The sequence below is a fragment of the Lonchura striata genome, chromosome 17 (assembly GCF_046129695.1).
Source record: "Lonchura striata isolate bLonStr1 chromosome 17, bLonStr1.mat, whole genome shotgun sequence".
Classification (NCBI taxonomy): domain Eukaryota; kingdom Metazoa; phylum Chordata; class Aves; order Passeriformes; family Estrildidae; genus Lonchura; species Lonchura striata.
The window spans coordinates 12,425,419-12,452,439 of NC_134619.1; the positions used below are offsets into that span (position 1 = coordinate 12,425,419).

General features: G+C 52.8%; 1 protein-coding gene across 1 annotated transcript in view; it reads left to right on the forward strand.

Moving 5' to 3' along the window:
- Positions 1 to 21,944: 21,944 nt before the first annotated feature.
- Positions 21,945 to 27,021, forward strand: part of CBFA2T2 (CBFA2/RUNX1 partner transcriptional co-repressor 2) — a 58,546-nt gene continuing 53,469 nt past the window's right edge. Inside the window, exon 1 of the mRNA XM_021546357.2 lies at positions 21,945 to 22,011. Coding sequence (XP_021402032.1) covers positions 21,984 to 22,011 — 28 coding nt within the window. The 5' untranslated portion in view covers positions 21,945 to 21,983. The remainder of the gene's footprint in view (positions 22,012 to 27,021) is intronic.

The window sequence follows — 27,021 nt, forward strand, 5'->3', positions numbered from 1 at the left end:
AGGCAGCATCTCAGGCTGCTCACAATCCTTAGCCTTCAGCACCAGGGAAGGGCTGCTGTGCTCAGTGTTCCTGAGAATTCATGGAAGGGGATGATACCAACCCTACCCTGCAGGACTGAGACTCATGAAACACTGCAAGGGACGGAAGGGAAATAGCTTTTATTATCTAGATAGATTTTAGGCTAGATATTAACAGATTTAGATATGCAATATGTACTTAACAGATGGATTCATCCGTCACTATGCAGAAAACACAGCAAAAAAGTGTGATTCTAAAGTACCTGACTTTAGAATCACTGGGATCTCCAAGTCCTTTAGAGTGTTTCTGTCTGCATTGGGGCATTACTAGTCCCTACAAAGTTTCTTCCATCTCATGCAGGCTCTTCCCTTACAGATCCCTGTAAGATAACCAGTCAGCTGGGAAAATGCTTATGCCACTGCATGGCAGCTCATATGTTAACAGAGCAGGATCATTTAATCAAGGAACAAGAGACTGTATGGGAAAAAGCAGTACCCAGAAGCTAAAATAATTTCAGAAAGGCAAAAGTTGTCACACATTAATGCCCAGTCACTACCTTCTGCAGTTTTGGCTCTCTGATGCTCTTAAGACCAAATGGTATCAGTAGCATGGCTGCTGATCAGATAATGGACATAAATTATTAATAAAATCAGCACATGAGCTGCAGATTGTAAAATCCACTGTCATGTTTGCAGTTTGGCCATTTTTTGGTTTAATTTGAAGCTTGCAAGTGAAAATGCTGTTTGCTTCCTGCCTGGCATTAGGAATAAGCATCTCTTGAACTGCAGACTTGGTGGGATACACTGCCCAGGTATCTGGATTCTCCAGCTCTCTGGGGGTTTTATAACTCAACAGGTAGAGCTTTGATAAATGTCACTTCTCTCTGCTGCTGCCACCTCTCTCTGATATCCTGTTAATGTGACACCACCAAGCTTGTGGTCACCCCACCCCCAGAAGTGTGCAGGGCCAGCTTGGATGGGACTTGGAGCAGCCTGGTCTGGTAGAAGGTGACCCTGCCCATGGCAGGAGGGTTAGAATTGGGTGAATTTTAAGGTCCCTTCCAACTCAAACCATTCTGTGATTTATGATTCCAAGAGATGCTCCCTGGAGCACTAGGAGACCTTGATGGATGTGATTTCATTCCCTGACTCAGAGGACATTGCAGGAAGAGCTTCCTGTGCTAAGCCCATAACAGAGGCACAGGAGGGATGGAAGAGATTTGTATCCCAGGAAAAGGCTGTGTTTGAAGCCTGAGGCATGTTTTCCCACTTCCAGCTGAAAAGCCACCTTCAGCATCAAGGTTTTGAGTTAAGTGCATCCTTTGTGGGCCTCCCTGCAAGACCCCCATCACTTTGGGTCGCTCCTGGCAGGTGCTCGGAGGGGCTGCTCCCAGGGAGCTGCTCCTTGCCAGGGCTGTCTCCAGCTGAGTTCCAGCATTGCTCCCCAGGAAGGTATTGTTAACACAGGCGAACCCAATGGGAAGAAATTATGATGTCTGACTCAATTCACAAGGCTGAATTATTTCTTTATTACAACTATGCTAAAATACATTAATATACTATATAAAAGGAGGGTACTAAAACTACATACTACTTTCTCTGACTCTAACACAACTTGTGACCCTCTGTCTTGAGTCAGACACAGGTGGGTTGGATTGGCCATCAGGCTCAAACAATCCTCACCAGAATCCAATCAAGCAGTCACCCCAGGTAAACAATTCTCTAAACTCATTCCACATAGGAAAAACAAGGAGCAGAAATAGAAATGGTTTTCTCTTTCATTTCTCTCTGTGCACCACTATGAAAAATCCTGAGAGGGAGAGAAATGTGCTTGCCACAGGAAGGGCTGCAGGATCTGCCGCTGTCAGCAGATGCCAGCAAAGAGCCGCTCTGCAGCCACCGGCGCTGCCGCGGGCTGGGGTGCCCGGGGACCCCCACCCTGGGCGCTGGGACCCCTTCTGCCCCACCCCACCGTCCGGGCGGGGGCTGCCTGCCGCGGGGATGCGGGGACCCTGCCCCAGCTGAGAGCCCCACGCTCCGCTCACGGGCTGCGGCAGCTGCGGCTGCTGCAGAACGGGACCGGGTGACCCTCTGGCCCGTCTCACCACGCGTGGCTTCGTGCCACTCTGGGCAGGGGACACGCTGCGCCTGCCCGCTCAGCCTGCTGCTTTTGAGAGTCACAGGCTGCTTTGGGTTGGAACGGACCTTAAAAACCATCTAATGCAGCCCCCCATAGCAGGGACACCTCTGGTAAACCAGGCTGCTGGAAGCCCCGTCCAACCTGGCCTTGATGTCCCAGCTCTGGGTCACCCGCGTCTGCTCTGGGAAACCCTGTCCTGTGTCTCACTACTGCCGTTGTACAAATATTCCCTCTTGATCTGGGCTAAGAGAGCACTGGGGAGGGATCCTCACCTCACTGCTCGGTTATTCTGACCTCTGGGTCGGCCCCAGCGCCGTTTTTTGGGAAGCGGTGTCCATCAGGATCCTCCCACATGCCCTGACTTTCTGCTGAGCACCCAGGGCACAAACCCCACCCTCCTCCTAACCCACCCTCCCTTTCCTCGCTCAATTCCTCTCCTAAAGGCTAGGGAGGCACCTCCTGCTCCCTCCCAGCTTGGCAGGCGTGTGTGACGCCCCTGCTCCACAGCAAGAGCTATTTTTACCTTTAAAATATTCATGTTCCCCCGGCTCAGCCTCGTGCACTCCCCATGTCCCCAGTTCCTGGCTGGGTCCCTGCTGCAGCTGGGATCAGGCTCTGTTTGTGTCCCCAAGCACCCTGCAGCTGAGGGGGATGCAGGAGGAGCCCATCCATATATACGGTCCCTGCTATTTCCCCTTCCCTCCCTGCTATTTTCCCCTTCCTCATGGTCTTCTCAGGTCTCTCAAGTGAGCTCAGGGCTGCCCAGGGGAGCAGTGCTGGCAGCATTGCCAGGTCTTTTTCATGGTCAGGGAAGGGTGCTGAGCCTGGAAAGGCCTCAGTTCCTTGGATTTGGGTGCCAGGAAGGGTCTGTGATCACTCTCCATCCTCTCCCAAGCTGCTGGACCCCATGTGCCTTGAGGGAGCCCAGCACTATCCCGAGCCCTGGGGACATGCTGCCCGTTTCAGTGCTGCTTTGAGGGGTACCCTAAACCAAACACCAGGGCAGCAGCTTGAACCCACAAGGCTCCAGGAAGGCTGAGCAGGGGAATCCATCTCTGTATGCCATGGTGGATGCTCCAGGCATGATCCTTAGGGGGCTTTTGCAGGGGCTGGAGGGGCTGCAGAAAGGGAATGGGTGACATTATCCCTGTGAGCTTATGGCATCTCCAGAGGAGCCCCCTGGCATGAGGGGGATGGCAGGAATGGCAGCAGTGCCCCCCCAGGGGAAGGACACCCATGACCATCCCCTCCCTGCCCCAGGCTGGCCCCCTCTCACCTCTGCTAAAGCCCTTTTCTCCTCTCCAAAGGGAGGTTTTAATTTACCCTCTTGGCTGGCGAAACCCTATCCCGAGCAATTCCCCAGCCGTTCCTCCGAATCGCAGTAACTACCTCATTACTTTGATATTAATAGAATTCATATGGCCTGGAGAAGATAATTGAAATTAGCCTTGTGGCAAGGGGGAGCCGAGGGGTTGGGGGCTGAGCTGGGTGAGGGGCTGAGCTGTGGCAGGGGGTGAGCCCTGACCCCTGGCTGGATCCTGGCCTCCAGAGTGGGTCCTGGGGCCAGCAGTGCCCAAGGGATGAAGCATTGCCTGTGGTTTGTCCAGCTGTACAACACCGGGGAGCAGGATGGACGCCCATCCTGGTGTCCGTCAGACTCCGAGGATGCCCGGCCAGCCCCTGTCCTGGCTCTCTGGCCATTGACCCTCTCACTGTCCCCTGCCTTGTCCCCAGCTCCAGGCCAGGGCATGCAATAACCCCCATCGGCATCTCCTGCCATTGCCATTGCCATTCTTTCTGGGACAAAAAAAGAGGGGGGAAATAAAGGTTGATAATCTGCAAAAGCACAAAGGCAGACGGAATGGCTGTCGCAGGCGGTGCCACCGCCCGGCAGGACTGAGGGAGCCGTCCCGCCGCCCCTCCGGCCCGGGTCCCTGCGGCTCCCACCCCACCTGCTCCCCGTCAGATGGGAGGTGACCCCCACAAAGGCCTGGGCAGCGTCTGTCCCCTTGGGCTTTGCCCTGACACGTGTCCCCTTAACCTCTTCCTTGGGACCAGCTGCTGCCAGGGGACCCTCCTTTGTGTCTCCCCATCTGGCCGGCGAGGCCTCGTCTGTTGGAGACCCCCTGCCCCGGCTCCTAACGGCATTAACCTCGCCCTGCCCCGCTCCCACCCCCTCAACTGTCACCGAGCACCCCAGGTCCCCGGGCTGGGGACAGACTGCATCCCACAGGGCCGCATCACACCCCTCACCCACCCCTGGCACCTCACCGGGACTCAGGCTGCACCTCTGCCCCTGCCTGAGGGTACCCCGGGCATCCCTTCCTGCACCTCCAGCCTCCTCTGTCTGCACAGATCGGGCAGGACAGGGCAGGACGAGGAATTTGCCTCCAGGGGCTTAAAAAATTCCGGCACACCTGTGACTGCAGGTGGGGTGAGTCCAGCCCTGGGGCTCAGGACCAGCACAGGGGCTCCATCCCAACCCCGGCCACCAAGCCACATCTCTCTGCCCCTTGTTCGGTCCAGCACCGAGCTCCCATGGGGAGTGGGGGATGCTGTGGCACCCGGGGGTGCCCGGCAGGCAGGGGACCATCAGGGGTGGGATGTGAGGAGCAGCAGGGTCAGGCCCTGGAGCATGAAGGAACGGGAGAATGGGCGAAGGAAGAGGAGAGTGGCAGGATGAATTGGGTGAAGGAGCCGAGGCAGAGGCTGGCATTCCCTGCCTGCCCTGTCAGGCCAGTCCCCGGGCCAGGACCAGGCGAGGCGAGACTCCCCCTCTGCCCTTCTCCCCAGCCATCCCCGAGGAGGCCTTATCCTTATCTGCCGCTAATGCTTCGCAGCAGCCGCCCTCCCCAAAGCTTGTGGGCTTGGCAAGATGCTCGGAGACTGCATTTGCTCCAAATGGATTGTATCAGGGGGAGAACAAAGCACTGGAGAGTTTTCAAAGCGCAGTTGTGATCTCAGCAGAGGCCGCCAGTCCCCTTTGGTGGCACCTCACAGGGACCCTCTGGGTCCAGGCTCGGCCCCAAAGCCCAGCAGGCAGTGGCTGCTGCCCCTCAGCTCAGTGTCCCAGCCCTGGCTCTGCCATTCCCCAGTGGTGTCCAGACAGGGCCATTCAACAAGTGTTGGCCAGAAGACAACGGCTCCATTTTCACCAAAAAATGTTCTGCTGCAAAATCTGGCCTTGGTCCAGCTGCAAATGAAAAAATTAAGTTGGTTGTTTTTTTTTTTTTTTCCTTTCCTGCTGCAGAATTTCTTGGAAAGCTGGTATGGGGCAGGCACTGGAGCAAAGGCTGACCTTGGCATCATGCCCTTGCCCACTTGTCTCCCCATTCCTGGTTCAGGAAGTTCCAGGCAGAGCAGCTGGCAGAGCGGATCTTTTTCTCTAACACCCTCAAGAGCCTGGGGAGAAAAAAAGGAAACATTCTGTCCTCTGTTGATGTGAGCATAAATTGCAATCACAGTCAAGAGGGGTGATAGTGTAGAGCTTCCCCTGCCCAGCTTGTGCTCCAAGCCCTTTGGAAAGGGACACAGGTGTTTGATTTATCTGTGAAAACAACTTTTTTTGGGTCACAGGAGTGAGCCAGGGCACCACAGCCACGTGGTGCATGAACCAAGGGGTGCCCCGTGCTTGTGGGGAGGTGTTCCCAAGGGAGCACTGGCACACAGGGAACCGTGCCTGCCAGGAAGGGCTAGAGCAGAAGGAGCCAAGGAATGAGACCAGAAAGTCATGTTGGCTTGGCTTTCCCTCAGATCCTCAGAAAAGATGGTGTCAGCAGTGAGTCAGCTCCTGGAGGTATGTGAAATCATAATTGAGGAATGCTGAGAAAACAGCAAAATCCCACAGAGAAAAAAAAAAAAAAAGAAAGTGGGGGAAAATATCCCAAATAACCTTCAAGCAAAAGCAAGTGTGGATCCTGGAGTCTTGGTGCTGGGAACAGTCATGAAAGAGAAGGGGTTCAGCAACTGGACACATTTCAGGATTTCAGGGAGCAAAGGGATAACTGCAGGATTGCATCAGGGATGGGGAAAAAGGAAAAGCCAGCCCTGGGGCAGTGGCTCTCTGCTGTGGGACAGTCACAGAGCACCACATGGCCCCACAGCAGTGGGCTGAGGGGACACACAGGAAATCCCAGAGGCTCTCCCAATGCATTCCCAGCCCGTGGGAAGTGTCACAGGCACGAGGACTCCTCTGGACAAGTGTCACAGAGAATCTGAGGAAACAATGGAGCTGCCCAAGGCGAGGCTGTGTAAGTGTGACTGTCACATCTTGAGGGACACAATCATCTGTGCCACTCTAGCAGGAGGGACAGGGCAGAGGCTGAGCCGGGAGGCTCCGACATCCCCATGGCCACAGCAAGAGAGACTCAGAGCAAGGAAGGAGCCTTCTGCAGAAGGCAATGTGTGGTTCACTGAGAGATGGAGGGGAAAGGGAGAAAATCAAGCAAAATGTCACAAATTCAGAAGTTCGAAGGAAAAAGAGGTCTGTGTGTCCTGTGGGGAGGTGCTGAGAGGGGAAGAGAAGCTGAGAGGACAGTGATGGATGGTGGGACTGAGGAAAGGGGTCCTACCCATTGCTGCTGGGGATCAAAACCAACTCCTTCAATACCCCTTTGGGCCTTCCAGCCCTCCTGGAGAGGCCCCAACATCTGGCCAGGGAGAGGAGCTTGGATCAAAGGCTGGGATGTACAGTCCTGGTGAAAAGGCAGGGAAATGACAGAGGCAAACTCCAAGCAGCAGAGAAATGGCAGCAGAGTGACCTTTGGCTGGGTGTCCATGTAAACAGGGCTGTGAAATCTTCCCCTGCACACTGGAGAGAGCCTGAGGGTTGGGAGAAGCCAGATGGAAACTCAACATAAACACAGCCCGTGTGGGTACCACAGGTACCAGCAGGGCCTCAGGCTCCTGCCCCCTCACAGCAGCACCATGACCTGCATCAGGTGAGATCAGAGCACACCTGGGGGTGGGAATTCATCCATGCAGACACAACCTCCCCTGCCCTCTGGGACAGCACCTCATGCCTGGCAGTGTCCCCATGGGAGTGCGAGCTGGCCACCAAACCATGGCTGAAGAGAGCCAGGTGGGAACGGGGACTGTGCTGGGAGTCAGACAAGTGTGAAACAGCAACCAAACAAAAGTTATTTTGTTATCATAGATAAATCAAACAATCCACCCCCTTCAGTGTACCCTTCAAAGTGTGTGCACTGCATCAGACAAAGACGATGGCAGTAAGGAATAGCTGTGTCACAGGGGCTCCCAGCCAGGCAGGAGGAGCAGCCTAACCTGCACTTCTCATGGATGAAGGCACTGCAGTGGTGATACTGCACCATGACAGCTGTCATTGAGGGGTGCTCCAGAGGCCTGACACATTCCCTGTGCTTCCCTGCACAGGTGGGCACTGCCCACAGCTCTGGGGAGGAGCAGAACCCCTGGCACAGCTGGGCTAAGCCTTGGCTAGCTGCTGGATCCTCGCTGGGCTCCCAAGAGCTAAAAGCAGTGAGGAAATTCCCGTAAGGACTGTGGGACAGGGAGTCAGGGCACGTCCTCCTCCGGTGGCTGGAGCCCTGGTGTCACCATCTGTGTGGCTGCAGATGTCCCCCCCAAAACTGTCCTGGCCCCACAGAGCTCTTTGCCCTTGACTGGGAGGATGAACAAAGAGGTTTTACATAATCCCTCAAGATCTGCATAATGCACGATCCAAAACCTGCTGCTCTCACCCGTCACGGGGCAAGGAGCCACTGGGTGTTCCTCTCTCTTCTCAGGCTGGTTCCATCTTCCCTGGCAATGTACCACTGCCAGGAGTGAAATCCTGCACTGAGCAGCTCTGCCAGGCCCCCAGGTGTGGGTACCCCCAGCCCAGCACGTTTGGGGTGCTGCTGGAGGCACCCACATCCCGACAGGAAGCTTTTGCTCCAGCTGTGAACACCACAGTCAGCTGGGGAGAGAAAAACATGAAAGTGTGTGGAGACATTTTTACAGGGACACTTTGAGGGTGCTCATGGCTCATCCTGAAAGGTCTCCACCTCCACTTGCCCCATCAACTCTATCCCACCCCCAGGGAAGGAAAATCCTGCTGGAGCTCCTACTGAGCTTTAGCTGGAGCCAAGTATTTCAGAGCCACAGAACTCTGCTGCCTCGAGTGAGGGAAGAAGCCCTCTCTGGGTGATTGCTGATTTTGCTTAAAAATACAAAAGAAAAGCAAAAATTAAGGCCCAGCAGTCCCTGCAGCCAGTGCCTGGATGTGTTTGCAGGGCTGGGGATGGCCCATCCAGCACAGCCCTTTCCCTCAGTGCCATGCACAGTGATGCTGTGACAGATACACTGTACAGTGGTGCCACACGGAAGTGGCCAGGCACAAAATCACCAGAAATCACCCAAAAGTCACATCAAAGGAAGAGTCTATCCAGCTGGGAATCACCTTGGGATTCTCCCAAGCTCCTGCTCACCACAGGATGGGCACGAGCAGAGCCGGCAGCACCTCAGCATCTCCAGCTGACTCCAATGACACCACCAGTAGGCTCCAAAATGTTGGGGAAAAAATAAATATAGCTCAAAGGAGACTCAGAGATCGAAGGGAAATGGCCATTAGCAACCCTCCATCTGCAGTAAAGAGCCAGTCATGTCCGGCACTCCAGATCTAATGGGTTTTTAATATTCTCGTGGCACGCACTGGGGTATAGATGGGAAGAGACACTTGGAGGTCTTGCATGAGCACCAGCACTTGGGGGCTGCTCACAGAGTTCAGGCTCTTCCTTTCCCTGCCAGCTGCCTCGGAGATGTAGATGTTTCAATTATTCTGTCAAGCTGCATATTCCAAATTGAGGCCAGAGAAGTGTCTCTGTCTTATATAGAAAGAAAGGAAAAAATATATCCCTAAAAGGAAAAGAAATGAACTCAGAAATTAATAAGGCTGATTGACAATGCTGCTTTGGAAACTCTGGTACCATATGGCATCCTTGAATGGCTGCAGTGCTGTTAGGATGGAGCTGACCAGCTGGAGAGTTACTGTGGGTTGTTTGTAATTGTAATAATGGATATCAGATGGCTGGTGTGGAGCAGTTTATAAATGAGAACAGACAATGAGCCGCACTGTTTGTCAGGAAATCATTGCTGATATGGGCTTTGTGCTCCCCACCACTCCCGGGTGGAGCTGGCTGCTCCCAGGGCTCCCTGGGCTGCCCCTGGGCCCGGCTCCGGCCGGGAACGGCGCGGTCCTGGGGCAGGTACTGCATCGCTGATCCACCAGGGTGGTCCAGCCAGAACCTCCAAAAAACCCCCTCACCCTCCTGGTGCTATGGGCAGAGCCCCAGGTGCCACTGGGAGATGACAGCAAGGCTGATGTCCTTCTGCTAAAGATGTGGGGTGCAGCCAAGGGGCCTCCCTGAGGAAGCCAAAGCAAATGGGGTCCACCAGAGCCTCTGGAGCCAGTCAGGACTGCTGGGGGCTCAGATACTGACACTTCCAGATTGGTTTTTGTGCTGAACAGCCGGAAAAATCATGACATTTCAGAATTTGCCAGTTAATGGATTTTTTTTTTTTAAAGTCAGTAACAGTGAAATTCATTATTTCAATTTCTGCTGATTTCCAACTCCACGGTTGAGCGCACAAAGCGAAGCCTGAGTTTGGAACGAAAATGTCACACACTTGCTCCCTCCTCTTTTCCAAAATGAACTTCCATCCAAATTAGCACAGGACATTGCCCAGCTGGAATGTCCCCTTGCTCCAGCTGAAGCCACCTTGTGCCACATGGCCCAGCAGCCTGGGGCAGTGAGCTCCAGCCCAGAGAACCCAGGGCAGGAGAAGGCTGGGAAAAAAGGCTGGGAGAAAAGGCTGGGAGAAAAGGCTGGGAGAAAAGGCTGGGAGAGAAGGCTGCCTTCAAGGCTCAGCTATTACAACTATTGTTAATTCCTTAGTGGTCCTGGATTATTTTTTACCTAAAAGCTATTAAAAAAGAAGTGATAACCAAACTGCATTGTGCATATTCCCTCATCACCTGAAGCCAGTTTGGCAGTGCCAGGTGATGCTGCAGGGCAGGACGGGCACTCCCACGTGTCCATCCACACTCAAACCCAAACACAGCTGGGCACTGCAGCAGGTCTTATTTGGGGATCCCTGGGCAGGGATGGAAGGAGTCCTGGCACTGCTGGGTCCCTCCAGCTCACCTTCAGGCTGATGGCATCTCTGCTGAGAGGGCCAGGGCACGGCAGGAGCGGCCAGCCGGCAGCAGGCAGAGCTTTCTAGGAAAGCCATCTCCGTGGGAAGGAGGCCAGGCCTGGAGCTGCGGCCACGGCACGTGCCAAGCGCTGGGCAGAGCATCCACGAGCTGCCATGCCCCTCTGCAGGGCATCTCCGCAGCCTGAAAACACTCCCACTGCTCCTTCTGGCTGCACAGAGAGACTGTGGGCACTGCGGGCGCTCCGGAGCCCCCAGCCAGGGCAGGAGCTGCCCTGTGCCCTCCTGGGTGCAGGGGCACAGGGTGGGCAGAGGCACTGGAAGTGCAAGGGAATGGCCTGGAGGGTCATATCCAACTCATCACTCTCAGCAAAACCCCTCCCTGAGCTCCATCATTTTCAGCCCTCACCACCTGTAACAGAATTGCTGCTCTCTGGTTTGGTTTGGATAAGAAATTAAATCTCTCATATATATATATATATATTCTACATAAATTATATAATCATATTTAAATGTTTCATATTCTTATATATAAAGATTTCTCTCATACTATTCTTCTGTAGTATAAAAATATTCTTTGGAAACCCCAGGGTGCAGAAATCCTCACACAAAACCCTTGGTGAAGCTGGGCACAGGCAGGGCAAAGTGACTGAAGTCCATGGTCAAAATCAGCAGGCAGGAAACTTTCTTCTAATCTATCACTCCTAACCAAGCTCTGTGTTAATTCCCTGAAGAAATAGGGAGTTGTGCTCCCTGCCAGTTCTGAAAACATCCCTGTTTATATGGGGCATGGCTCTTCCTCAAAACTCCAGTATTTCTTGTTTCCAGTTCAGAGAGGATTATTTGTATCTGCCTAATTGAAGCCTTGATTTTAAGACTTCCATATAAAAGGTAACTTACCCATTCATTTTAATAGCAGAGATTACAGGTCTGTCTTACATATATCAGCCACTACTTAGGGAAAATTGACATCCCATTACCACGCACCAAACATCCTGAGTTTTAATTTATTTGTAAAGGGTTGCTGAGGTGTGGTGCAGACACAAGAGAGTTTTGGACACCCCCTTTGGAGCTGGACTTGAGAAGCAGAAGGATTGATGGCATTCCCCAGACCCACCCATGGTGTCCTGTCCCCATGTCCCCAGAGACCTGCCATCGACCCCATCACATCCTCCCAGTTTTAGCCTGAAGTTGTCACTCTGTAGAAAAACTCCCCCTTGTTGGAATCTGTGGTATTGATGATTCTGAGATTGTAGAAAGTCTCTGTCTGTCAGTCCCCCTGCCAAAGCAGAAGCCATAGTTGGTCTGTGCTGGTTCCAAGGTTGTTTATTCTGTTTATCTCTCACATGTTCTGCTGCCCTGCCCAGCTCTGTCCTGCAGGGCAGCGTGTGGGGCTCTGCCCTCAGTGGGATGTGACAAACATTAAATGCCAGAAACTCCCTGGGCTGGATTTACAATAACGTGCCAATATCTGTCACCTACGTTGGACAGTGTGTCCCCAGCCTGAACCAACAGAAAAATGCCAACACCACAGTGAGACATGGAGGGCATGAAGAAGGAGAAAAAGGACAAGACACGCCCAATTTCCTCCATCTTGTGCTCTTTGGACCCCTAATCTAGAGTCCTAAAATTTTACTTTTGCACCCGTGCCACACTTAATTATTACTGATATCAAACATTCAGAGCTTGTAATTAATTCTGTAAGGTAGAAAACTCTTTTCCATGGACAGAGATCACAGCCAGTGTCTCTGGGGGCTCTGTCCAGGGTGTTCCTGACCCCTGCCAGGGTCCCAGGGCAGCCAGGGCAGCCAGAGGGATGCCCTGGATTCCCGCAGCCAGAGGGATGCCCTGGATTCCCGCAGCCAGAGGGATGCCCTGGATTCCCACAGCCAGAGGGATGCCCTGGATTCCCACAGCCAGAGGGATGCCCTGGATTCCCGCAGCCCCTCTTTCTCCAGCGGGACTTGGGCTGAGCTCAGCAAAGGAGGGCACTGCAGGAAGGAGCACCCGGCCCTTCTGCCGGGCGCCGCTGTCACAGGGCGCGGGGCAGCGCCAGCCCCGCTCCCGGCGCTGAGCCGAGCTCCGGGCAGATGCATTTCTCACCGCTCGCTAGCACCTTTAAATCACCGCGACTGCAAGCCCTGACAAGCGCTGTCAGCAGTTTCAGTGCAAAGAGGATTCGATTTCAAAAGAGAGAGGTATTCCCCACGAAGCCGTACACAAACACGCTCGTTTTTCCGGCACGGCCACTCTGGAAAGGCTGAGCACCCCAGGCTGGCTGCAGCCCCCCGGCACCCCGGCACCCTAAACTTCATGGGGTTTAGTGAGCTCAGCTTGCCTTGCCGTCACTTTTGGGGTGTCATCTGTTTGATCAGTCCCGTGGTGGGGCCCCATGGCAGCCAGGCTGGCGTCGTTGCTGGTTTTTGTTTTCCAGGGTGACAGAGCCTCCCCACATCCTCCCACCCACGCTGTCAGCGGGTTTGCTTTGCCCTGCCTGCAGGTAAGGGCCCCCAAAGGTGCTGTCACTTTGTCATCCCACGGCGGGTGGCAGCCCCTCATCCCCTCACTCAGGCTGCAGTGTTTGTGGGATCTGCGTGCTCCTGGAGGATGGATTTGGGATCCCCAGCTCTGCTCCGAGCCCTGGTGCACTCCCAGCCCATCAGCATCCCATATCTCCTTTCTCCTTTCCATGGGAGGTTGAAAAATCACCAAGAATCTGCTGGAGGGAGTTGAAAATCCAAAGTAGGAGCCAGCTGAGCACCAGGACAGGCACGTGGTGGATGTGGGCATGGACCCAAAATCCTCTGGGAAAAGTGCACCCAGAGGCAAGATTGTGAGGAGATCAGCACCCTAGCCAAGAGGGAAGAGTCATCCTGAGCTGGCAGGAAGAGGATGGAAGCACCATGGGATGAAGGTGCATTAGGAGCAGAAGGCTGAAATAAAATACAGCAGGGAGTGATGGTAGAAGTTATGAGCTGCAAAACACACCAAAAATTCCTTCTGCTTCAGACCTCTACAAAAAATATCCTATTAAACCCAAAATCAGGCTCCTACCCCAGCCACTCCTCATTCGCTGTTTACTGCCAAACACCTCCACGGTGGCAGCTGACTTTTGCTTTGTTGTCTGTGGCCGCTCACAGCCCATTGCTGGAAAATTATAAAAAATGTTTTAAAATAACATAGCAAACCCCAAAAAGTGCTGTGTGCTCACAGGAGGATGGGCATGGCCACAACAGAGGAGCAGCAGAAGCCGGGGTGCGTGAGCAACATCCCCAAGGCTGTGCTCTGACAGGGGCTGTGGGGGTGATTTCCAGAAGCATCACTCCTTAGGGAAATGATGGGATTCACCCACAGGTGCAGGGCTGGCTGGACGTGGAGCACAGCAGCCAGGCTGGCGGCGATGCTGCCACCCAAGGAGCCACCACGGGACTGCCCTTCTGCCTCCCCAGGGCCCCTGTGGGCAAAGGAGCACTCTGAGCATCCCCAAATCCTTCATCCCCAGCCCATCTGCCGCCCCAAGCCCGCTCCCCGCCTGCGACGTCGGGGTGGCTCCCACTCCTCATTAGAGGTCGCAGCCCCTGAGCAAAGATTAATCTGGCACTTGTGCGAATTTATCTGCTTGAAAAGAGAGGGACTGGCTCTGACCTCACAGTCTGGAGACTGGTGGGGAGTTTTCTGTCCCCTGAGCTGTCAAGCCAATTCCCTGCAGTACCAAGCTGTTGTTCTTGGCATCTGCTAGGCAGAAAGGCTGTGAAACACCCCAAATATCTGTTTGTTTTAAAAGGTAAATATTAATTTCAGGATGCTGTTTACATAAGCAGACTCTTGCAGCTTGAACTCGCTGCCTTTTGCTGGTGTCACATGGCATTAGTGTGTATTTAACATTTATTTAACTCTCCTTGGCCCTGCTTGTGCCAGATGGCAGGCAGCCTGCACGGCCAGGCAGGGCTCAGCTCGGGGCTGCTCTGAGTGTGACAAGGGGCTGGGTTGAGGCTGCAAAGTTAAAAGTTGGAGCAGTTTTGTGGCTGAAGGTTCCTGAATGCCACGAAAACACACTGTGGGTTTGTGTCCCCAAGGCTGGGTGATGTCCCTGCCCCCAGACACCAAAAGCAAGGCAACCAGGGAATAATCCTCTGACAAGTCCAAGCCAGTGCGAGGGCTGGCCTTTCCTCAGCTCTTGCCAGGCACTGCAGTCTGATCACCTTGGCCTAATCCTGCCTGGCACTGAGCTCCCTCACTGTTCCCTTTGGAGCAGATCTGTGGATCCCAGCAGCCATCCCAGTTTGCACGTGCTGGGTGGGACACCCAGGGCTGAAACCCTGAGATGTACAAGCTGGGGGGTGCCTGGCCAGCTGGTGACGTGGATGAGCTCATGACATGGCACAGGAGCTGTGACATGGCACAGGAGCTGCTTGCTGGCTCCCATGGCCCTAAACAGTGAGTTTGCTTCTCTCAGTGAGATGCTGAGAGATCTCATAGAGTCATGCACAACCCTGATGCACAGCTGCGACTGCTGAGTGCTCACACATCCCTTTTCTGCCTCTTCAGTCACTCACTCTCCCAGCACAGGGCATTTTTTGGGTAATGCAGCACTGACAGTGTCACTGCTTTCTCAAACAATGAAGAAATACAGCCAGATGGCCTCTGGAAAACAAATAAGATATTCAAAACAGTATCAGCCTCTTTATGGCTGCAGCAGGCATCCATCAGCTTGAATATACAAATGAGGAAGATCTGAGATGGTTTCAGGGACAGGATTACAGCTTCTAAGCTGGGCTGGACACCCTCATGCTCAAACATTGGTGTTTGAAGAAAGGGACCAGCATGATAAATAATGTCCCAAGATTTTATCACGGAATTATTGCCTCAACACGGTTTGGGCTCGACAGCCGCTGTGTGCTCTGCCTCCCGCCTGCTGAACAGGTCTCGTCCCACCCATCCCCTCCTCCAGAAGTTTTTGCTCAATGAGATCCCACTCCCTCCCCCTGGACACACTGCCTCTCCTGGCAATGCTGACCACTCACACTGTGCCAGGAGAAACACTGACCAGCCACCAGGGCTGACCTTGGGAAACTCCAGACCTCCCTTCTGGCACCATCTGCCTCACTCTCCTTGCACTCAGTTCTCACCCTTGTTAATGATGCCTGCACTGAACTTTCTCTTTTCCTTGTTTGGAAAAGCAGCAAAGGAAGCAGGCAGGGTACTCTGGCCTGCCCTGTGAGAGAAATCCTTCATCTCATTTCTCACTCATTTCTATGACAGTAATGACTTTTTTCAGCATCTTTAGAGCTACAAATACCTGTGTGATGAGAGATTTCCAAACAACGCTCCCTTTTCCTTTTGTGTTTGCTGTTCTTTGATCAAAGCCATTAGTGCTTGCCACCAGACCTGCCCTCACTTGTAGAGGAAATGGAAGGATGGAGCTGGTGTGGGAACTGGGAGGGAGCAGCAAAGGGGTGAGGAAGAGGCAGGACAAGGCTGTGGGGAGCAAGGCTGGCATACATCTTTGCCTGACAGAGCTTCCTCTACCCAGGGCCACGGGCATCAGCTGAGACCTTCGCTCTCTCCAGCTCAGCAGCCTGCAGCCATCTGGGTCGTGTTGCTTTTGTCAGGGGGGACTCCAGGCTGTGAGCTCTCATAGAATGAGAGAATCAGAGAAAGTTTGGGTTGGAGGCACCTTAAAGATCATCTCATTCTCATCATGGGCAGGGACACCTTCCACTATCCCAGGCTGCTCCAAGCCCTGTACAGCCTGGCCCTGGACACTTCCAGGGATCCAGGGGCAGCCCCAGCTTCTCTGGGCACCCTGTGCCAGGGCCTGCCCACCCTCACAGGGAAGAATCTTTTCTCAATATACCAATCTAAACCTATTGTCTTTTGGTTTGAAGCCATTCCCCATTGTCCTGCCCCTCCTAGCCCGTGTAAATAGTCTCTCTTCATCTTTCTTGCAGGCTCCCTTCAAGTACTGAAAGGACACAATTAGCTCACTCTCAAGCCTCTCTTTTCCAGGATGAACAACCCCAGGTCTCTCAGCCTTTCCTCACAGCAGAGCTGCTCCATCCCTCTGATCACCTTGCTCTGGACCTGATCACTCCTCTGGACTCACTCCAACAGCTCCATGGCCCTCCTGCCCATCCTGTTCCCTTTGGTAGAACTTCTTCATGAGCTGAAGGAGCCCCATTCTCTCAGGATGGGATCAAACCCGGGATGGTGCTTCACATCAATGCTCAGACAAGGGTAAGGAGGTGGCAGGACAGCAAACAGAAATGGAAAAAGCCCATCCTCAGAGCACAGCTCACTCAGCATGGCACGAGCTGAGCTATGGGATGGCAGCAAATAGCCAGAGCAGAGGCCAAGCACCTGCTCATACAGCAAGCACCATTCCCTGTGCACCTGATAGAGAATTCACCACGGAAAAAGTGTCTGTGACCTGAATGCCTGAGATCCAATTCAATGTTCTAAACAGGGTGAGAGCACCTCTTGACTTTTGGAGGGCACATATGAATATTTTGGTGGTTTACTGGCCACAGATACATACCCTGTATAATGGCTGTGTATTTATAGTCCTAAAAATGCTGTTTGCAAATCTGTGGCTGCTCACTGGGGTGTGATAGATGTATATAAATACTGAGACATATATATCTGTTATATATCTACCTCTCTAGCATGTGTGTCTCCACACACTGCACTGGGCTAAGTCTTTTTCTTGTCCCAAATACATAATATGTTCAAGTGATAAAAAGAAAAGGGTTCCAAATGAAGTCCACATGCCAGTAGAGTCTCTTCTCTCATCCACCAGCCTATTTCAAGGACATACAGCAGCATCAGCTGAGTGAACAGGTGTTGCTCGGTTGGACGCAGCACAGAAATCCAGACTCATAAAGCCTGGGTGGGTTTTTTTTTTCTCTTGGAGCAAATAAACCCTTCTCTGTCAATGTACCAGCAGAGGAAAAATTGCATCTGACACCTTCATTTGATGGCTGTTGTTCCACAGAGCACGAGACAAGCTCAGCTCTCTGTGTGGCTTAAAATCTGGGGAGGTGGAGGAGGTGGGGAAGGAGAGCTCCCTTGTATCTCCACATGACGTGCTCCCCTGCCTCACAGGACATCAGGGTCTGGAGCTCATCCTCCCTGCAAGACCATGCCCACATCTCACCCACAACCTGGCACCACTTGTCTGAGAGCACAGAGATCCCATTCCCTGCTCACACCATTTCCTCTCCCTAGAAGACACTTGCTGGAGAAGCAGCAGGATTGCCACATTTCAGCCACAGTCCTGCTTCTGTGGGGAAGTCACATAAACCTATGGAAATGTCCCCCAAACTGCTGTCCTGAGCAGCTACATCCTTCATCAACATTGAGGCCTTCCAGGCCAAGCTTTGTGTGTAGCTTTTCCTGGTATTCCAGGGGTATTATTTAGACAACCCTCTCCTCTCTAGGGTTTCCAAAGAAGCTGTTCCATCTTTAGAAACCAAGCAGCAATGCAGACCCTGTCATGGAGCTGCCCTGTGTCCTCCATGGCTTCACCAAAGCTGTGGAAGAGAAACTCAGATGGAAATACATTTGCTGCTCCTTCAAAGCTTTCCTCTGCCCATCCCAGTGCTCTGCTTTGCTCCCCCACTTCTCATCATCCTCTCCTCAAACTGAGCAGTGACACTTCACACCAGGGCTCGTCTCAGGGTTGTGGTGCTATGGAGGGATGGGACACGGAGCAGGGCAGCAACAGCCTCACACTGTCACCACTGCATTTCCATCTCCTGTGCCCTCTGCACAAAGAGGGCTCCGGGCTGGGTGAGCCTCAGGGAGATGCCAGGCTGGGACTGGCACTTTCAGGTGTTTTGGGAAGCTGCTCCCCTCGTGGTGGGCTCTGAAGGAGCCCAGCCTGCCACTCTCCAAGGAGCTTCACAGGCTTTAAGGACCAGATAAATAAAAACAAAGCCCTTATCAGCGCCCCACACAATGGCCCTTTCTGCTTGACCGGTGTCAAGCTGGCTCCAGCGAGGCTGTAGATGACACAGAAATGAAGTGGTGGCAAACACAGGCCAGAGCCAAGCTGCAGCCAGCATGGCAGGAGATAAGAGCAGCGCGGGGGATGTGGGCTCTGGCACAGAGGGGCCAGGAGCAGGCAAAGCCACAAAGTTAAAACCAAGACAATGGGACTGGATGGATGGTCCTGTCCTTTCAGTGCAAATTTGGATCTGCTCCATCCTGGGACATCTGGGCCCAAGAGATGCCTGTTCCTGGCCAGCAAACCACCAGAGCCTGTGGCTCACTGAGCATCAGGAGTGAAACACTGCTGAGCTGCAGGGCTGGGCTGGCCAGGGGCTGCTGCCAGCAACCACCAGGCAGAGCTGGGGCAGGTCAAACCCAGTTTGCTGGGAGCATGGTGCTACTGGAAACAGCAGTCCTGACCTGTGTGCCCTTTCTTCCCGAGGAGGGCTCACAGATCTCAATGCCTTCATTATGCAGGCAGTGACTTGAGGGCATGGAGAGTGCCTTAGGGCAGCCAGGCTGGATCTCCTGCCACATCCCAAGAGCTCTCTTTCACTGGAGTGAGCTCTTCCTAGGCTGAAGCAGGGCAGCCATAGCCACACTGGTACCAGCATGACTTGGTAACTGGTGAGGACATCTCCCTAGGGCAAGAGACTGGGTCCTGGCCCTGCTTCCAGGACCACATACATATTTTATTGCTGGGAAGGGAAACCCCAGCTATAACCCAATTTGCAGGCACATATCTTCCTCCTACAGCTACTCCCAAGTCTTTTGGGGCATTCCTGACCTAGCTGGCATATTTTCAGTTTCCCAGAGAACACGTAAAATGGCAAATCCCTCCAGGATGGGAGCAAAGCTGTGCTTTGTTTTCAGATGCCAATTGGATTTCAGCATAAAGGAAAGGCTCTTCCCCAGAGGTGCTGGCACTGCCCAGGCTCCCCAGGGGATGGGCACATCCCCAAACCTGCCAGAGCTCCAGGAGCGTTGGGACAGCGCTGCCAGGGGTGCCCAGGTGGGGCTGTTGGGGGGTCTGTGCAGGGATGGGGCTGGGCTGGGGGGTCCTGTGGGTCCCTCCCAGCTCAGGAGATTCCATGATTCTATGAGGCTGCAGCCTTGACAAACCCTGAATAGGAGTCTCTGAATAGTGAAACTCTCGTGATCCCAAACTCTGGCATTTCCAGGTTTTGAGGTATCCATGCAGTGAAAGCTTTGGCTTGTAGGAGTGGAAACACATCTCAGCTTTGCCAAGGATATCTGACTGCAGCACGATTCCCTGGGACACTTTGTGGATGTGGTTTAGAGCTGGGCTTGGAATATGGGAAGTGCCAGGAGGGAGCAAAGGCACTTTGGTAACAACACCTTGTGGCAGCAGTTCTCTTCACAGAGAGTAGGCACAGACTTTCCCAGGCATTGTCCTGGGGAAGACTGTGAGAAAGTCAGAGAAAAGAATGAGAAACAATTCTTATCTCCACTTGCTGCACCTGCTGTTGTGTGAATGTGGAATGTGGCATGGAGATTTGTTTACCAAAGGGTGATTTCTCATTTGGACACTGGATGGTGTTTGGATTCAGGGACCAATTAGATCAAACTGTATCGGACTGTCTGTAAGGCCAGGGGGTTCTTAATAAGTACAGTGTAATAAAGAGATTGATCAGCTTTCTGCAATCATGGAGTCAATGCTAATTATTTCCCAGCCAGGGATGTTGTGCTACGGCACTGGGGCTGGGCTGGAGACAAACCTACCCATCCTCAGGTATTGTAACACTTTGGGGGGTACTGTAAAACCTTTGGGGGTTGTGTGCAGGTATTTTAACATCTTTCAGGGTGGACAGGAATTTTAGCATCTTTTGAGGGTGTACAGGTATTGTAGCACCTTTGGGGATGTGTATACAGGAATTTGGGGGGGGCACATGAATTTCAACATCTTTTAAGGGTGTGTAGGTATTGTAAAACCTTTGGGGTTGTGTATGCAGGTATTTTAACATCTTTCAGGGGTGTAGAGGTATTGTAGCAGCTTTGGAGACGTGTATACAGGAATTTTAACACCTTTTGGGGTTGTACAGGACTTTTAACATCTTTTGGGGGTGAGAAAATATTGTAGCACCTTTGGGGTTGTGTATTCAGGAATTTTAACATCTTCTGGGGATGTACAGGAATTATAACATCTTTTGGAGGCGTGCCAGTATTGTAGCACATTTGGAGATATGTGTACAGGTATTGTAGCACATTTGGAGATGTGTATACAGGAATTTTAACATCTTTTGGAGGTGTACAGGAATTTTAACGTATTTTGGGGGCGTACAGGTATTGTAACACCATTGCGGCTGTGTGTATAGGAATTTTAACATCTTTGGGGGTGTGCAGGTATTGTAGCACCTTTAGGGATGTGTGTACAGGTACTGTAGCGCCTTTGGAGACGTGTATACAGGAATTCAAACATCTTTTGGAGGTGCACAGGAATTTTAACATCTTTTTGGGGTGCAAATATTGTAGCACCTTTGGAGACGTGTATACAGGAGTTTTAACATCTTTTGGAGGTGTACAGGACTTTTAACATCTTTTGGGGGTGCAAATATTGTAGCACCTTTGGAGACATGTATACAGGAGTTTTAACATATTTTGGGGGTGTACAGGTATTGTAGCACCTTTGGAGATGTGTGTACAGGAATTTTAACCCCTTTGGGATTGCGTACAGGTATTGTCACACCTTGAGAGGAGCCGGAGACCTCGGGAGAGGTGGGGCATGCGGCCCGTGGGGTCTGTGGAGCTTACACCGCACAGCCCGGCTGTGCCTCACCCCAAATCCACTCAGAGCCCCTGCTAGAACCTGGCTGTGTCTCACCCCAAATCCCTGCTAGAACCCGGCTGTGTCTCACCCCAAATCCCTGCTAGAACCCGGCTGTGTCTCACCCCAAATCCCTGCTAGAACCCGGCTGTGTCTCACCCCAAATCCCTGCTAGAACCCGGCTGTGTCTCACCCTAAATCCCTGCTAGAACCCAGCTGTGTCTCACCCCAAATCCCTGCTAGAACCCGGCTGTGTCTCACCCTAAATCCCTGCTAGAACCCGGCTGTGTCTCACCCCAAATCCCTGCTAGAGCACGGCTGTGTCTCACCCCAAATCCCTGCCAGAACCCGGCTGTGTCTCACCCCAAATCCCTGCTAGAGCCTGGCTGTGTCTCACCCCAAATCCCCTCAGAGCCCGGCTGTACCTCACCCCAAATCCCCTCAGAGCCCGGCTGTACCTCAGCCCCAACCCCGCAGCGCAGCCCGGCCGTGCCTCAGCCCAAACCCCCTCAGAGCCCGGCCGTGCCCCAGCCCCAACCCCGCAGCACAGCCCGGCCGTGCCTCAGCCCAAACCCCCGGTAGAGCCCGGCTGTGCCTCAGCCCCAACCCCGCAGCACAGCCCGGCTGTACCTCAGCCCCAACCCCGCAGCGCAGCCCGGCCGTGCCTCAGCCCCAACCCCGCAGCACAACCCGGCCGTGCCCCAGCCCCAACCCTGCAGCACAGCCCGGCCGTGCCCCAGCCCCAACCCCGCAGCGCAGCCCCGCTCCCCGCTGCTCTCCCCGCCCGGCTCCGGGGCGGGCCGGGGGAAGCCGCGCCCCGCTCCCGTCACGGCGGGGGCCGGGCCGGGCCGGGCAGGAGGCGCGGAGCTCCGGGCCATGGTGGGGATCCCGGGGAGCTGCCAGTGTAAGAGCCGGGCTCGGGGCGCGGGCGGGAGCAGCGCCGGGCGGGGAGCGGGGCAGGGCCGCGGAGGGGAGCCGCGCTTTGTGTCGCGCCTGTAATTCCGCCTCTGAGTCCTGTGAGGCTCTCTGACCCGCAGCGCGGGCCTGGGGACCCCCGGCCGCCAGCCCAGCCCCGCAGGGCCGGGTTCGTGCGGGATTTCCGGGCTTTGGAAGGATGGCCGGCGGTGCCCGAGCTCGGCGCTGCAGCCCAGGCGGGCTCGCACCCTCCCGGCGCTTCCCACATCGCCAGCCCAGCACCCCAGCGCGTCCGTGAAGTGTCTGGGAGGCTTTGTGGAAATACCCGCAGTGAAATACCCACGGCAGAGCTGGGCACGAGTGTTTCCCCGCTGCAAGCGAGCTGGCAGCCGTGTGTGTGAGTTCTGTGCACAGAAATCCTGCTGGGAGCAGCACTCTCCTGCGTGGAGCTGGCAGGGTGGGCGTCTTCAGCTCCATGTGCGTGAATTTCCCCAAAATCCTGGGTTTGTTGCCAGAAGTGTTGTGCCCTGAGGCTGGCGGGACAGCACGTGGTGCCTCTCGCCGTTTTCCAGCCTCCTGAGCGTTCCTGTGGCCTGTGCGCGTTTGCCCACAGTTGGGATGGGAATGGAGCCATCCCGGGATGAGGAGCGAGGTGCCGGGATGTCTGGGTGTAGCCATGTCCATCGCACATGGGCCGGGTCACGGCCTCGAGGTGACTCTGTGGGTAAGTCATTGCTCGGAGAGGGAGAAAAGCAGTTAAAAGCACATCCCATCAGGAAATTCAGGAATTTTGAAATGAAGTGCGATTGCTCATAGGGAAGCAGTGTAAAGATAGGTGCTGATGCTAATGTAGAAACCACTCTGAAAGCTGCATTCCCGATATGGAGAAGGAATTACCAAGTGACAGAAGTTGGTTTTATACTTTATGGTGCTGCTTGGGGCAGAATGTCTGGAGATGCTGGGGTGAGGCTGTTACCCCTTAAGGCAGCTGGAAATAGATGAGTCTGTCAAGGCGTGAGGACTTGAGCCAGCCAGTGTCCCAGGTGCCTGGAGAGCACCGTGGTGGCAGAGCCGTGTCCATGTGGCTTTGGAGAGCCCAGGCACCTGGCTCCTGACCTGCATTTTGTCAGCCCTGCAGAAAAGGCCCCACAGAAGGAGCTTGGCTGACATCATGTGCTTTAACCCTGCTGCCTGAAGTCTGTGCCCAATCTCTTTTCCCCAGGCTCCCTTTGAAGTCACGTTGGAGAAACAGGCACTGCTGAGGGTGATTCATCCCTCCAGTCTTGGACACGTCTCTCTGAATGAGACAAATTTCTCACTGGAAGTGCCTGGGCTTTTTCATTGACTGCAGGGAGAGTCCAGGAGAGCTGGTTTAGGCTTTGGCAGTGAGGAGCTGGATGAAACAAATCCCGCCCAGTGTGTCTGCTCGTGGTGCAGCTCAGTGGTGTGTGCAGAGAATGGTCAGATTCCCTGCTTCCCTTACACTGAGCACAGGGAGGAGAGTCAGACCTTCGAAATCCTGCTGAAAATATTTGAAGCTAAGGGAGACAGGGATCTTGTGCCTCCATCATAGCTTCAGGGTGGGTACGTGAAACCAGTTCCTCTCAGCTGTGACACTTTTTGCAACACGGGACAAGTTGTTTGAATATTTTGTTGGATTGTGGCAGGAATGTGTGGATGTGTATGTGGCTGTTCAGTTTTGCAATATTAAACCATGTCTGAAATTAGGAAGAAATTCCTTCCTGGGAGGGTGGGCAAGCCCTGGCACAGGGTACCCAGAGAAGCTCTGGCTGCCTCTGGATCCCTGGCAGTGTCCAAGGCCAGGCTGGACAGGGCTTGGAGCAGCCTGGGACAGTGGAAGGTGTGTGTGCCTGCCCATGGCAGGGGGTGGAACAAGGTGGTCTTTCAGGTTCCTTGCAGCCCAAACCAGTCTGTTATTCTGTGATTAGGGCTTTTCATCTGGGACCTGCTGGCAGAACTGAGCAAGCAATTGCTGACCCTATGGCAGCAGGGACAGCAAGGCCATAGCCCCTGGCAGGAGAAGGTGAGGGCACCTGGAATGCTTGGAGTGACTCAGTGGGAGATAAAGTGTACTTTCTTATTCAGTTTAATGTGTCTGTGGCCCAGCATCCATTGGGGAATGCAAAGGATAAGTCTGGTGAGCCATGCAGCTGCTTTATAGAGATAAGCACATAGATATGGCTTTGTAGATAGATCAGGTAAGGATGCCCTGTTAGTGCCAGCTATTGGACAGTGTGAACACTTGCATGAGACATCACTCGATTTTTGGGCCCAGTGTCAGCCCAAGAACACGGTTGGGGTTTATCAAAAAAGTGAATAATCAGACTCATAATGTTTATAAATCTAATTATCTGCATAGCCTAACGATTTCTGATTTTTACAGATCCTGGCAATGTCAGGAGGTTGCTTGATTACTTTGGGTATGTGTTACAGGGAAGTGGATCAGTGCTCAGTGTGAAACTAATAATGGGGAAGGAAAGAAGAAATGTGGGACTGCTTTGAAACTTCGGAATATTCTTTTGGAATATTCCATGTTCGTTTAAGGTACATGCTGGCTCTCATGAATATGCTCTTCTTATGTGGATATTTCCAATGGCCAGAAATTGAAATGGATCATTCAAGGACTTAGTCTTGATTTTCATATGTTGTAAAATGAAAGGCTTTAGGTATTCCTCTTGCTTTGTGCCAGTGTTCAGGACAGTGAAATAAATTGACATTTTAAAGCAGTCAGAGAAAAGAAAAAGGGTTTTTTGATTTGCTGGTGCTCTGAGGATTGAAAGGAGTTTGTACTTGGGGGAGAGCCTGTGGAGTTGACTCTGTTGGAAGCAGGACTGGAGTGGAATAGGCAGAGTGCTTTCCATCATCCTGAGCTGCCAAGGAGTCACAGGCACCTTGAAGGCTGCCATGAGCCACTGGAGAGGGGGAGAACTGCTCAGGTTTCCTTCTTGCTGGCAAGAATCAGAGGTGAACTCTTCCCCTTCAGAAGAAGGAGGTGGCTGTAAGACTCAGAAAGGTGAGAAGTGAATCCACCTCTCTGATGTAAAAAGTCCCATGGAACTTCTGGAAGGGTTTCCATCCATATTGGTGATTTACCTGGAACTCTTGCAGAAAACCACCTTCCTGAGAGCATTTGTCCAGCCAGTGTCTGCGGCTTAAAACTTCTCCATGTCCCTGTCACCTTCCCATCTCTTTGTGCCACATCCTGAGTATGTGCACACCCTTATTTGATTCAGCTACAGACATATCCTGGACCTCATTTTGGCTGTATTTGTGCACTCCAAGTTAATCAACCCTGACCTTGGAAGTCAATTAAAATGTCCTTTACTCCCTTTCATGAGAGAGCAGTACTAACTGCTACAGGTAACAACTTTTCTGGCACTCAGACTTCGAGGTCAAATTCTGCACATGTTTTCTTCAATGACGTGCTTTGCACACTTGGGATGATTTAAAGGATCAGACTGTTCAGGCAGGGATTTTCTCCAGTGTAGATTTATGTTGGTATTTAAGGTAGTCATTGCCAATAGTCCTCAGCCTTGGGTTGCAAGGCTGTTTTCACAAGATATGTGGCATGCTCTTGTCTTGGCTTTGGGGCCATAGCTGACACTTCAAAGCTTGCTAAAAAATATTTGAAAAATATTACAGAATTCTCTCATCACAGGTACGGTTTTGAATGGAAAATGCAGGATTAGCCTTTTTTTGCCTGTGGATATAAAATAATCAAATACTTAGTGAATGCTTCCAGACTTAATTGCCGTAAGATTGGACTCGATAGACACACCAGTTTGTTTGCATCAACACCAGCTTCTCCCTGCTTATCTGTACTTTTTAATCGTTATGATCTCTTGGGAGTTGGCTTTCACTTCCTAGCAGTGCACCTGGTTGCTGCAGCAGGAAGTTTCTCCAAATCTGTCACCTGACACGCTCCCACCTGGCCTTTGTGTGTGTTTGATCCCGCCTTTTCTGCCAGGAGGCAACAGGAGGAGGAGGAAAAGAGGGATAAAGCCGTAAAGGAGGTAAAGTAAGGAGGCTGTATGTGTTTGGGGTGTGTGGGAGTGGGCTGGGGAGGGGTGGTTGGGTCGAGAGTGGTGAGCACACAAATGGGCCTGACAGCTCATTACATCCCTGCTATCTTTTGTTTGTCGGCAAAAAACAAATATTTGCTTTCTACTTTAAAGCTGTGCATCCTGCCTGCGGAGCCTCTCCGGATCTGGCTGCAGGTGTTGGATCAAACAGAGGTGGAACAGTGGCTGTAGTGTGGGGTACAGCTGTAGGGTCACACATAGTCCTGGGCAGGCAGAACTCCTGGTTGTCTGCTTGGAGCACAGGCAGCTTCCTTTTCTTAGGTGGCTGTTGTGGTCTGCAGTATTTTTTGGCTGTATTCCCGAGAGCAAGCACTTCCCTGGGTCTTGGCTAAGCAGAAACTTAATTTAACACTTTTTCAAAGTATGGGGACAACTCAGCCTGCCTCATTTCCAGGTGCAGATGAGATTAATTTGCTTATCTTAGTTGAGGGCAGGTAGTTGTGCAGGGGAGGTACCAGAGTCGGGATGTTAAAACACAAAGAAGTCAAATGTTCCTCTGTTCCTCCCCCGTTGTGCGAGCTCGTTTGCATTAAAACACCCGTCTGGCAGATCTGCTGCAGGAGCCTTCCCTGCATCTCCTCCTCCTCCTTCATGACTAGTTTTGTTGGGGGCCAAGAAGCCACCGATGAATTGTGACTGGAAAGTGCTGAACTTTGAGGGGAGATGAAAAAAAAACCTCAAAACATTTGCAGCCCTGGCAGCAGGTCCACGGATCGCTGATGGGGTTTATCTTCTGACATCATGAGGATCTCTGACATTTCTAGCTTAGAAACAATAACTTGCCTTATCCGTCGTCATGTTTTTCTAATTAAAGACAAAGCTTGGTAAATATTTTTTAAATGATTGAATTTCCCAAGTATGGAAAACACATGTCGGGAGTCAGGCTGGCTGCGTCC